This window comes from Rhinolophus sinicus, linkage group LG06, assembly GCF_036562045.2.
Source record: "Rhinolophus sinicus isolate RSC01 linkage group LG06, ASM3656204v1, whole genome shotgun sequence".
In the NCBI taxonomy this organism is placed as follows: domain Eukaryota; kingdom Metazoa; phylum Chordata; class Mammalia; order Chiroptera; family Rhinolophidae; genus Rhinolophus; species Rhinolophus sinicus.
In genome coordinates this window covers 54854063-54867108 of record NC_133756.1, presented here as the reverse complement: position 1 = coordinate 54867108, position 13046 = coordinate 54854063, and the positions used below count along the sequence as shown (strand labels likewise).

General features: G+C 32.8%; 1 protein-coding gene across 1 annotated transcript in view; it reads right to left on the bottom strand.

Annotated features, from left to right (window-relative positions):
* Positions 1–13046, bottom strand: part of CCDC18 (coiled-coil domain containing 18) — an 87059-nt gene that overhangs the window by 70918 nt on the left and 3095 nt on the right. Inside the window, exons 4-9 of the mRNA XM_019752732.2 lie at positions 12204–12362; positions 11705–11811; positions 10165–10293; positions 3385–3481; positions 1697–1818; positions 503–794 (exon numbers count right to left, since the gene is read on the bottom strand). Coding sequence (XP_019608291.2) covers positions 503–794; positions 1697–1818; positions 3385–3481; positions 10165–10293; positions 11705–11811; positions 12204–12362 — 906 coding nt within the window. The remainder of the gene's footprint in view (positions 1–502; positions 795–1696; positions 1819–3384; positions 3482–10164; positions 10294–11704; positions 11812–12203; positions 12363–13046) is intronic.

Sequence of the window (13046 nt, the reverse complement as noted above, 5' to 3'; positions counted from 1 at the left end):
ACAATATACTGTATAATTTCATTTATATGAAATATCCAGAAAAGAGAAACTTCTAGAGGCAGAAAGCAGATTAGTGGTTTCCTAGGGTGACGGTGAGTACAGGGACTAATTATAAATGGGCACAGGGATCTTTTGGAGATGATAGAAATGTTTGAAAACTAGATTGTGGTCATTGTTCTAAAACTTGTAAATTTACTGAAAATCAATGAACAGTAAGTACACTTAAAATGGGCGAATTCTGTGATATATAAATGTTGTTGCTTCAGTAAAGCTGGTTTTTAAATATTCTGTGCCATTATTATATATGGCATTTGAGAGACTGAGAAAGGATGAAATAGCAGAAAATACAAAGAAATGGGGACTAGAGAGTAAAGAAATTGATGACTGAAAATACAGACATGTAAGAAACAACAAAAAAAAAACACAAGCAAATAAAGCAACCACAAAATGATGATCTAATATAAAGCACTTCAGTAAAATTTTCCTTTTCACATATACTTACTGGCAACTGGGACATAACTTTTTCCAGACTTCTCAATTCCACCCTTGAACTTTCTATTTCTTGCTGACACAAATCCAGTCTCTCATTCTGTGTTGCAATACGGACCTTTAATTCTCGGTTTTCATTTATTACAGAAAAATTTTCTCGAAGTATTTCGTCTTTGTCCTCTAACTCACTCTCTAGCTTCAAAATACTTTGTCTAGATTCAGTCAGCTGTGCCATGACTTCTGAATTTTTCACTGCCATAATCCTTAATTTTTCTTTTCCACTATTATTTTCTTCTTTTAACTGCCTATGAAGAAAAAAAAATATATATATATATATTCATTTTCAATAATCATATTTAATCTCACTTTTAAAATATTTTAAAGCTTAATTCTGAAGTAATAATACCTGGTTACATTTGCTGACTGTCAACTTTCTGCATGCCAGCCACTCAACTTTATATGATTAGCACAATTATTACCCCCTGTTTATAGATGAAGAAATTGAGACACAGAAAGGTTATGAAACTTGCCCAGTGTCTCAAAGTAAGAAGTAGGGCAGGATAACCCCACTATCTTTTGCTCCCCTTTTAAAATAGGAGATCTAACTCCAAAATCCCGATAAACATTTTGCAGCATCAAGAAAGTTTTAGATCATGTAAAAAAATCATGAACTATCAGCCACAATTCTACAAGATAAAGTCTAATTATCAACAAATTACTAGGCAGTAATATTTGTGTGTGTGTGTGTGTGTGTGTGTGTGTGTGTGTGTGTGTGTGTATAAAAACACGTCAAACATTCGAACAATCTAATTTTTAAAAATGTTATTGTATTTCATCAATTCCCTTTTTCAGATTTTTAACATCTCTGAAATGAGAAGTTTGGACTAGATGATTCTTCATGATTTGAAGAATACATAATTTACTAACTAGCTAATGTCTTCATACCACAAAGATATCATATCTGTTTTCTCTAAATATATGCAAAGCAAAAATGTTGATCATATTACTCTATCTTTACAAGTATTTTAACATCAATACACGTTTAGTCATTTAAAAACCTAACTTTATACCTAGAAAAAGATTTCTGTCATGAAGCGTCTTTTTATATAATTTAAAGCCATAATAACAATATACAAAATATTCAATTTCAAAATTTTTCTTCTCCATTTCCACACAAAAGTCCTTTTTCTACAATAGGATACTGTACCTTAACTTCTCTTTCAGAATTTCAAGTTCACTTTTATATAGACCACACTTTTCCTGTAGTCTTTTATTTTCTTTTTCACAGTTAATTAGATTTTTCTCTAGTATTTCTTCTTCAGCTTGAACCTAAAACAATAATTTGTTTTAAGTAGACACACTCATGTGGTCATAAGTTTTAGGTTTTTTGAACTAAAAAATAGTGATTTCAGAAATAAGCAGGAGAGTGGAATAACTATTCCACCCATTTAAGTCCCCATACTTGTAGTGCAGGGAGCAAAGCGAGCTTCCTGGACAAGGAGGGGATTCTACTTCTGTTCAGAAATGGTTAAGAGCACATGGCAGAGGGGCAACCGCAAAAGTGTTCTCACCTCACCTGGACAAGGCAAGCAACTCATCAAGGCTAATTTTAGAATGGATGCTGCATCAAGTTCCTAAAGGGTAACTTTAGTGCCAGTGTTCCTGGAAAGTCATTGTTCAAATTTTATTCACAGAATACTCCCACTAAAATCAGTCCCAAATTTAAAACAGATAAAAGTCAAGCACCGAGGATGGAGTGGTGGGAGTGGAGGCCTGGGCAGATCTGCCTTACTTTATCTTTGCTACATCTTCCTAACTATTGGGCTCTGCTGAGCAGTTCGAAACCGATAATCCTGGGTGGCCTGTTAGCTCAGTTGGTTAGAGTGAGGTGCTAACAACACCAAGGTTGCTGGTTTGATCCCCGTATGGGCCACTGTGAGCTGCGCCCTCCTTTAAAAAATAAACTGATCATCCTAAGGAGAAGTGTAACAAAATTATCTCTTACATTTTCCTCTATAAAGTCCTCCCACTCCCCAATGCTATTTCCCCTACAAGTTATTCTACCTCCCTCTATTGATTACCTTATTAAAAATCCCTTCTATGATATTTTGTTCCCACAGGGACCTTCTTCAAAGCTTTCAAAACAGCGATCTGATTAATTCACACATAAGACTTAGGTAACTAATGGGATGTTGATTTCTTAATTTTTAACAATATTTTTCTTTTGCCATTCTACCTTTAATCAAAATCATTAACTTCCTTTGCTTCAATTATTATCTCAAGATGCAAATCTCTCATATTAGTGTCTCTTGACCAGACCTCTATTCTGAGCTCAGCATCTGAATATCCAACATGGCCTTCCTCCAAACAGGTATTATTATACGGTATTACCTGAAGATATGAAATAAATGTAATCAAGCCACTATATTGCTATGTAGAATTACTATGTTCATTGAACGTGACTATGTTTAAGGAACCTTCCCTTAGAGAGGCAGAAGTGAGCCCCTCAGAGTGGCACGTCCAGGGGATCAATTGAAGGCTACATAATGTACTCTGATTAAATTTTCACTGAGGTGATGGGAACAAATTTCTTGCTTCTACTTCTATAGCTCAACCTCTGCTCACTCACCCCATCTTTCTCTACATTTTGTTTCTTTTGTCTCCATTCTTTTTCCTCTATGGATAAAAAAGTTTCTGCTCATTATTAAAAGACTGTGAACATCATCCTAAATTAGTATTTATAAATTCCTTATTTCAATAATTTTATTATAAATGAGATTCCTAAAAATTACTCCCTGCTTTAACCATAAGCAAACATATTCTACTTATATCTATCTTTATTTTTAGAATATGGACAGCAATACAAAACATTGAATTTGAACAACTGCCTCTTACCTTTTCCAGTTTTTCAGCCACTTTTTCCTTATAATGTTGGAAGGCTTTACCCAGCTCTTCAGCATTACATAGTGCTTCATTCCTCTGTCGTTCAGCTCTAACATTTAAAAAGGGATAATTAATAAAAGTAAAAAATGCTCTGCATTTAAATAGTTAAGTTCCAAAGTAATTTATATTTAACTTTAAGGAATAATTAGAGAGCAGCAGATTTCTCTGTATCAAAAAGAATATTAGGCTTAAACTGCAAAATAAAGAATGAAGATTAGACTACAATAATTTCCTCCCTATAAAATAAAAATATGGAAAATAAAATATAACATAAATACTTATAAACATAAACTTTGAAATATACATACATTCTTATGTGTTGGCAATATTTTTCCCTCAGTTGGGAAAAGACAGGTTAGGGAAGTAGCCTGAGGCTATATGATAAATTACCAAAGATCAGGTATTACAGAATCAGTCCTCTCTGTCTAGTATATTAAAAATACTTTGTAAATCCTGTGATTTGCAAAGGTAAACTAAATTTTCAAAAAGGTATTTTAAAAGACAGTAACATCTATTGATACATGAAAATCTGAACAAAATCCAACCACCACCACCACGCACTGTCCTATGCCCAACTAAGTTGCCTTAGTTGACCCTGACCTTTCCCCATACTTCTCACACTGAATTGAGACAATTGGGCTGGAACTTGGTAAATTTCATACCCACACCAAGAATCTCTTCTATATTTAAACCTATTCTCATCACATTTCTTCCAGTGTAAGGGAAGTTAGTAACTCTTCTCTTATCCAAGGTGAATTGGCTTTATATATAGCTCTTTCCTTTCTGGAACTGTCTTCTGTATTTTCAGTTTCTTCTCTATTGGCTTACAAACTCAAGTGAAAGTATCCTTTATTTTCAGAATATGGTTCTTAAGTCTGGATAACAACTGTGAATATCAGAGATGTCTATTTGGTTCCAAAGCTTTCAGATTTAAAAAAACACAAAGTTTAAACAATAAGGAATTTACCTGAAAAGCTAAGAGAACATATTCTATTCCTTAATTTGCATAGCTAGAATTCAGAGCGCAAAGGGTACCTATATCTCTCACTTAAATAAAAAACCCCACATTGTTTTCCTCTGTCATCCTTCCTTTAAAGCCAAACTTATCCACGTTTCACTTATCTACTCTTTCTCACCACCAATTAAAAATCATGACATATTTCGGCCACACAGAAAAGTATGGATACATGTATCTATGTACTTCCAATCCAACTTTAATGAATCTTAACTCTGCTATTTTTGCTTCATGTAACCTTTTATTTTAAGCAAACAAAACATTAGACATTATAGTTGAGGTCTCTGTGAGTCCTTTCTAAATCCCATTCCCGACTTCTTCCACAAAGGTAATCCTAGAATCACTTTGTTGTTGTTGTTTTTTAATTACCAAACATTTTGTACATTCATGCTAACCTAAATTCACAAATAGTACATCATTCATCTATTTTAACAGGCAGGTTGTTGTCACATTTTTAACATCTCTAAACATAAGTATTTTTACAATTAATGGTGTATCATAGTTCCATGGTGATATTTTTTCTTCGTGATTACTAAAAATAATGGTGTATCTTAAAATTTGTGTAATGTTACATTCAATGAATAGTCTTTTCCCCATGTTTTTATACTTTATGTGAATGACATCACACTGCCAATATCCTTCTGCAGATTTTGATCAATGTCATTCAACAACTATGTTCACCTATGAGACCATAGTTCATTTAAAAAAATCTATTACATGCTATTCCATTGTATGAAAATACTATAATTTATCCATTTTCAGATGGTAGACATTGAGGTTTTCTCCAGCTAATACAAACAACGTTGCAGTGAACACCCAGGTGCACAGCTCCTTGGCAGTATGTGTGAGTTTCTTTAAGATAAATAACTATGAGCTGAATTGCTACATATTTTCCAAAAGGTTATTTCCAAGTTGAAGGTACTAGGTAGTACTAGGAAAGTACTAGGTAGTACTTCAACTTTATTCAATCCTTTTTAAAAAATTAATATAGCAGCTGTACCAATTTACATTCCCAACTAGAAACGTGTATGAGTTTCTGTTGAACCACACCTTCACCTACGCTTAGAGAACCAGTACAGCGTAATAATAAAATAGTAACCTATTTAAGCTTCCCAACAATCTATAATGAAGATAAGCGCACAAAATGAGGCACTGAGAGGTAACCTGTTCCCAAAATCTCTCTACTTAACTACTTTGGCTACCTCTAGCATGGTATTCAATCCAGTGGGCCGTAGAGCCAGCATCTGGATTCAAATTCTACCTCTACTACTTTCTGTGTGACCTCAACATTTCTAAGTTTTCTCTAATTTAGTTTCCTCATCTGTAAAATGAGGATGTTATTGATCTCATCTGACTGAGGAGTAAATGAGTTACTCTTTGTTTTTTATTTTTTCCCCCTTCTTCCACAGCCCCCCCCCCCCAATCCGGTTCAAGCCATTGTTTCTGTCTAGTTGTGTAGCACACAGCTCCCTGACCCATGTTGGTATTATGAGCCTTGCGCTCCCCCAGGCTGAGGCAGTGGGTTTCCAGACGTCGGCCGGCCGCTGTCCGGCAGCACTCAGCAGCCCACGGCAGCTCACTCCAACCTCCGGCTGCCCACAGCAGCCCAGCTCCAGGGAGAGCTGTTGTTCACAATCTTAGCTATAGAGGGCGCAGCTCACTGGTCCATGTGGGAATCGAACCGGGCGACCTCCATGTTAGGAGCTACGCTCCAACCACCTGAGCCACCGGGCAGGCCCCAAGTTACTCTTTACACATTTGGAAAAGTGTTTACACATAGTAACTTACACTCAGTAAGTTAATATTATTATCAAATTAAAAATGTTTGCCAATAGTGTGAGATTATTGTAGTTTTACCTCATTGTAATTTTGATCTGCATTTTTAATGATGGTAATCTTGAACAATTTCCTGTTTCATTGGCCATTTGGGATTCCTGTCCTTCACCCGTTCAGATGCTTTGTCTTTTACTCCTGGATCCCCCCACCCCACCTTTTTCTTACTGATTTGTGAGAGTTCTTTATAAATTCTGGGTAGTAATCTTTGTGAATTATATTATTTGCAAATACTTCCCCAAGTACCTGGCTTGTCTTTTTCAGTTCTTAAATGCTGTGTTTTACAGAACATAAAGTTTTTATTTTAATGGACTTAAAATTTAGCAGTCTTTTCCTGTAATATTTATGCTGTCTGGATCTCATTTAAATACAGTTTTCCCTACCATGATACATTCTGGAAACTACTCCCCTATAGTTTTTCTAAAAGTTTTACTTTTCACAATTGGATCTTTATTACATCTGAAAAATTTTTTTAATATGCAGGCATAATATGAGGCAGGGCTCTAATTTAATTTTTAAAATCAATAATCAATTCTCTCAGCATCATTTTTTGAATTTTTGTTTTTAAAATTTCAAATTGGCACACCCGGAATGTGGACTCACCAAGTTTTAACATTTTGTCACATTTGCTTTATATGTCTCACTTGAGTTTTTTTGCACTGAACTACATTCTAATTAGTAACCTTCACTCCTAAATACTTGAGCACACATCTTCTACAAACATGGACATTGCCTCACAACCACAACCCAATTATCAAATTCAAGAAAATTAAAAGTGATACAATACTATTATCTAATATACAATTCACATGTTAAGTTTCATCAATTACTCCAATAATATTTTTATAGGTGTTTTTTTTTTTTTCCTTCTTTTCCAGGATCACATACTGCTTTAGTTATGTCTCTTTAGTCTCAATTTGAAACATCTTCTCGGCTTTTCTTAGTCTTTCATGACACTGACATTTTTGAAGGAAAAAACTAGAAATATATGAGGATTCCAGTTACTCCACAACCTTGCCAAAGCTTAATACTGTGAGTTTTTTTCATTTTGGCCACTGGGGGCCGCAATGGCCCTGGCCTTTTGTTATCATGTTTTGATTGGTTTGCTTTTTTGTAGGCAAATTTTCTACTACTGAGTCAATACCTCTAATGGCTCTATATTTATTCTGGTTTTCAATTTATTCTTAAGTTAGTATTGTGAAGTCATATTTTGTTGGGGAATTATTTATTTACTCTAAATTTTCAAATTATCATCCTAAAATGGTTCATATAGTTTGGTCTTTTTAAATCACAGCAAAAAGTATAATTTAGGAGTCCCCTTTCAATCCCAAAATTGTTTTTCCTCCTTGATTAATCTTGTCTGATGCCCATTATCTTGGTCATTAAGAAAAAACAAAATTTAAGTTTTGGTAATCTTCTCATTTCTTTGTTTTCTGCTCATCCATTTCACCTTTATTATTTTATTACTTCTATTTTTCTGTCGATGCTTTCTCCTGATGTCCCTTTACTGACTATGTAAACTGGATGTTTTAGCTCACTCATTTTCAGTCATATATTAATTTTAATATATGCATAGGCTTAAAAATTTTCCTCTAAGAATATCTCTGGCTACAGTCCATAAAATGTGATATACAATATTTTTTATCTCACTAAGTTCTAAAAGTTTTCTAATTGTCTTCATAAATCCTTCAATGGTCCATAAGTAACAAGAAGTCTGATTTCAAATTTCCAAACATACACGATTTGGGGGCGTATATTCTAATTTAATTGTACTGTAGTCGGAGAAGGTTATATCTATGACATCAAACTTGCTTTCTGGCATAGTGAGGTAACAGATTATAAATGTTCTAGAAGTGCTCCAAAGAATGTGAATTCTCAAATTGTTAGGTACAGTGTTCCGTATCTACATCCATTAGATCAAGATTATTGTCATTCATCTTCAACTTCTTACTTTTTTGTTGTTTAATCTAACAATTCCTGTAAATTTGTAAAAATGCTGTATGAGTATAGATTTGTTCATTTCTACTTGAAATTTTGTTATTTTTCTTTATATATTTTGAGACTAAATTACTAGATACATACAAATTTAGAATCTTTATAGCTTCCTGCTTAAGTGTTACTTAAAATATATCATGTGTTATTAACTCTAGTAATGCTTGTTGCACTTAAATCTAGTCTGTGTGATATTAATATAGCTGTATTTACTTTGTTTTAGTGATATTTGCCTGAAATATTTCTTTCTCTCCCTCCTTTCAACTTTTTTGTGTCTCTATATTTTAGGTATGTCTCTTATAAACAGCATAAAACTAAACAACCTCTGCCTTTACACTTTTTAATCCATTGTGATTAATCTTCTGCACCCTCCCAAAAATGTCTTTGCAAAGATATCAATCTTTGAATTTCATTCTAGTGAATTCTAGTGAAGCCTATATTCATTCTAGTTCTTCAAAACGCTCTAAGAGTCTTCATGTAACACCTCTACCTAAAAACGTCAATTGCCTATTTATGCTCTGCAGGTTACAATACAAATCCTTTGGTGTAACAAACAAAGCCGTTTACAGTCCGGATCAAATGTCTTCTTGCCTCATTTCCTACTACACCTATCCATTCATAAGGACATAAAATTCTTTAGAATTCTTCAGGAATGATGCTATTTTATACTTCTATGTCTTTACACATGCTGTCCAGACTGTCCATGCCCACTTACTCATCTTCTGAAAACAAAGTCAATATCCTACCCTAAAAATCATCTCTATTTAAGTTCTCTGTAGAACCAGTCGCTTTCCTCTGTACTTTTACTTAGCTATATTATAAAGTTAGTTTTCATGTACTATTATCTCACTATTTTAAATAACCATGTACAAAAAGCTTATCTGAATAAGCCTGAATTTCAGAATATTTAACCATACAATTTACACTTACAATAGGTACATGTTAGTGCTTATTATATAAGAGGCACCCTACATTTCTTTCTTCATTTAATCAAGACAATATCACCTTGATTTAACAGATGAACAAACTGAGATTCAAGAAGGTTAAATCATTTGTCCAAGGTTAACAAATCCACTGAGAGATAAAATCTGGCTGTTGGGCTCCAAAAACTAAGTATTTCCACTAAGTAATATTGTCTACCAAATATATATTGTAACTGGAACTAGAGTAACCAAATGCTGCTGGAAAAATATTCTTCCAAACCCATTTTAACAAAAAATGACTTATTGATGGGTTTGAGAGGTTTTTAGAAGTATAAATGCAAACAAATATTTAACCTATTTATTACAATGTGTCAAAACATACTTTCTTTGTAACATTATGGTAGTATAAATTTTGAAAAAATATTTTTATTGTTCAAGATTAAAATGCAGATTATGATCTTACTGTATTGTACATAGAAGCTGTTGTAATTACATTATTATGTTGTAAAATCTCATTAAACTAAAATTGTTTTTAAATATTAGTTAAAAGTTAACTGACATTCAAAGTTAATGATTCCTGGGTCAAGGCTACCTACAAAACTTTATCTTAAGACATGGTTTATACAAAATAGATATTTTTACATTACGTATGTAAAAATAAGTAAGGAAGACCGAAACACAGTTTCTCATGAATTTTATAGAGGTCGTGCAACTTTATTTCAGAAATAAGTAAATATCATTACATTGATAATCATTATCGAGCTTCTAGGAATTAATCACAATCAAGAATGCCAATAACAAAATCCACACATGAAAATTTTAATGAAAAAAAAATGGACAAAAAAGAAAAGTTGTTCTACTGCCAAATTTCTGAAAAGTTTTCACTTCAAAACTTAGCTAGAATTTTAAACAGGTAATAGATTCTATTCTCCCCTATAAAAACAATTACTTGCTTTAAAAACACAATACCTTTTTCCTTGTTTACTTTGTTCAAGTAAATCCACCTTCAACTTTATACATTCCTCTTGGGACTTCTGCAAACTCTGTTCTTTTTCAATTACCATTTTCTGGCTCTGCTCTAATTTATCTTCTGCCTCTCTACAAAACAAAGGATATTTTTTAAAAGCTATTAATTAAAGAGATTATGCCAGTATGCAAGAATACCATGTTTCTCTGAAAATAAGACCTAGCCAGACAATCAGCTCTAATGCGTCTTTTGTAGCAAAAATTAATATAAGACCCGGTATTATATTATACTATATTGTATTATATTATACTATATTATATTAGACCTGGTCTTATATTATAGTAATAGAAGACCGGGTCTTATATTAATTTTCGCTCCAAAAGACACATTAGAGCTGATTGTCCGGCTAGGTCTTACTTTCGGGGAAACACGGAAGTTCAACATTAGAAATTCTATTAGTTTAAACCACTGAGTTAAGAGAAACAAATATTTAATAGGAGACAGAGAAAAGGCATATTTATCCTTTGTTAACTAAGAGTTTAAATAAGGAATAAAAGAATACTTCCATCAAATGATACATATATAGCTTATATCCTATTTCATACTGAGATACTAGAAGCATTACCATATAGTTCAGAAACTAGATAAAAATGACTGTTATCACCACTATATCCAATGATTTTTTTCTGAGTTGCAAAAAAGCAGAAATGAAAACATAGTAAGTATAAATATATAAAAGAAAAGGCAAAATTTTCTTTTTTTGCTAATATCATTAACTACCTGGAAAATCCAAGAGAATCAAATGAAAAATTATTATAATAAGAGTATGACAAATAGTCCAATTACAAAATAATTATATTACACAAAAAGTAGCAGCCTTTTCTTACACCACCAATGAACAAAACAAGAACAAATTCACAACAACCAAAACTATAAAATACCTAGGAATAAACATAAAATATGTATTACAAAGAAAATTGCAAATTTCTAATGGTCATGAAAGATGACTTTAGTGTGTATCTGAATCAGCTGCAGGACTTGTTAAACAATAGAAGGCTGGGTCCTACCTCCTAGAGTTTGTGATTCGGTAAGTCTGAAATAGGACCTGAGATTTGCACTCCTAACAAGTTTCCAGATGATGCTAATACTGCTGATCCCAGAACTACAATTTGAGAATCACTAAAATGGAGTAATGTGCTATTTAATATGCATATATATCTCATTTCAAAGCAGAAGAGGATAAATTATAAATTGCCTAATTCCTTGCTGTACTGAGTATACATTACTATGTAAGGCAAGAAATGAACTAGTTCATATTTAATAAAAGCATGTAAATAAGTATCTCAGCTTAGATTTAGTCTTTTTTAGCCCCCATATACTGCAGCCAAGTGGAGTTATGATGGACTGAACACAGATTCAACATGTTGTAAAATAGTCTATAGCCACTATAGACTTATTGGGGTGGAGAACAAGATTTAACAAGATACATCAAAAAGCAGAAGTAGGAAATAAAAATTTTAAAGTCATAAAAAGTATATTTACCTCAAAACTTTATCTTGAGCTGAAACCTCTGCTTCCAAATTTATAATCTGTTCTTCTAAGATTGGCACATTGGCTGCCTGTTGGTGAGCAGATTCAAGCATAGAGACCTAAAACAAATAAGGTAGTTCCTAGATGGTGGAAACTGGTTAACCTTTCTCTCTGTTCTTTTTTCAAATTTATAAAGTTTTCAACAATGAGAATGTATTATTTTAAAAAGGAAGATAAATAAATTATATTTCCTTTGTACAAAGAACCACAGAAACTGGTAATCTTAAGATTTTAAGAAGCTGACTTATCTAAATGCAGACTATACAAGTTCCCCTGATTCATTTTCAGATACTAAAGTCATATGAAACTGATTCCATAACATATTGATACTATATTATCATAATAAAAATTATACATAACACATTAAAGCAATACAAGGAATAGTTTTCCAATTATAAATCTTTAAGTGATGAAGATTCGGTTGACATAATCACCAATTCAAGAAACATACTTTTGCTCTTGACTGTGTTAATTCAAAGTGGACAGATTCTATTTTAGTCATCAAAGAATGATTCTGTGAAACCAAACAGGCATTCTGTTGCCTAAGTTTATTAAGTTTCTCTCGAAGACTTTTGATCTCCTGATCCACGGGGGTAGATGGAAAAGATATCTGAAAAATGAAAAAGAACAATTTATTTTTATTCCATTAAGCATTACATGTTACTGTAAAATGATGAACAATTATCAATAAAATGACTAAGAGCTCAAAAAATGAGTTAAGATATTTAGTGAATGTTGGTGAGATATCATTCTTCCCTAAACAACACAGTGCAACAACTATTCACAAAGCATTTACATTGTATTAGGTACTGTAAGTAATCTAGAGATGATTTAAAGTATATGGGAGGATTGCATAGGTTATATGCAAACACTATGCCATTTTACATAAGGGACATGAGCATGTTCGAATTTTGGTGTCTGTAGGGGATCCTGGAACCAACCTTCCGCAGATACCAACAAAGGACTGTATATCATTCTAAACTCGGCATTTTTTACTTAAGTGATACATCTTGGCAACCTCTCCACAATCAATACAGTGAGAAACTCCTATTCTTTTTTTTCCATCAACTACAGTTTCCACTACATGTCTGTTCAATCAATCCCCTATTACTGGACACTTGAGAGCTATTTCTAATCTTCTGTTGAGACAAACAATACCTCATTTTGCACTTATGCAAGCGTACCTATAGGGTAATTTTCTAGAAATGGGATTTACAAGTCAAGGGTAAACACAGTTTTGTGATTTTGGCAAAAATTACTAAATACTCTCCATAGGGGTTATATAATTTTGCAT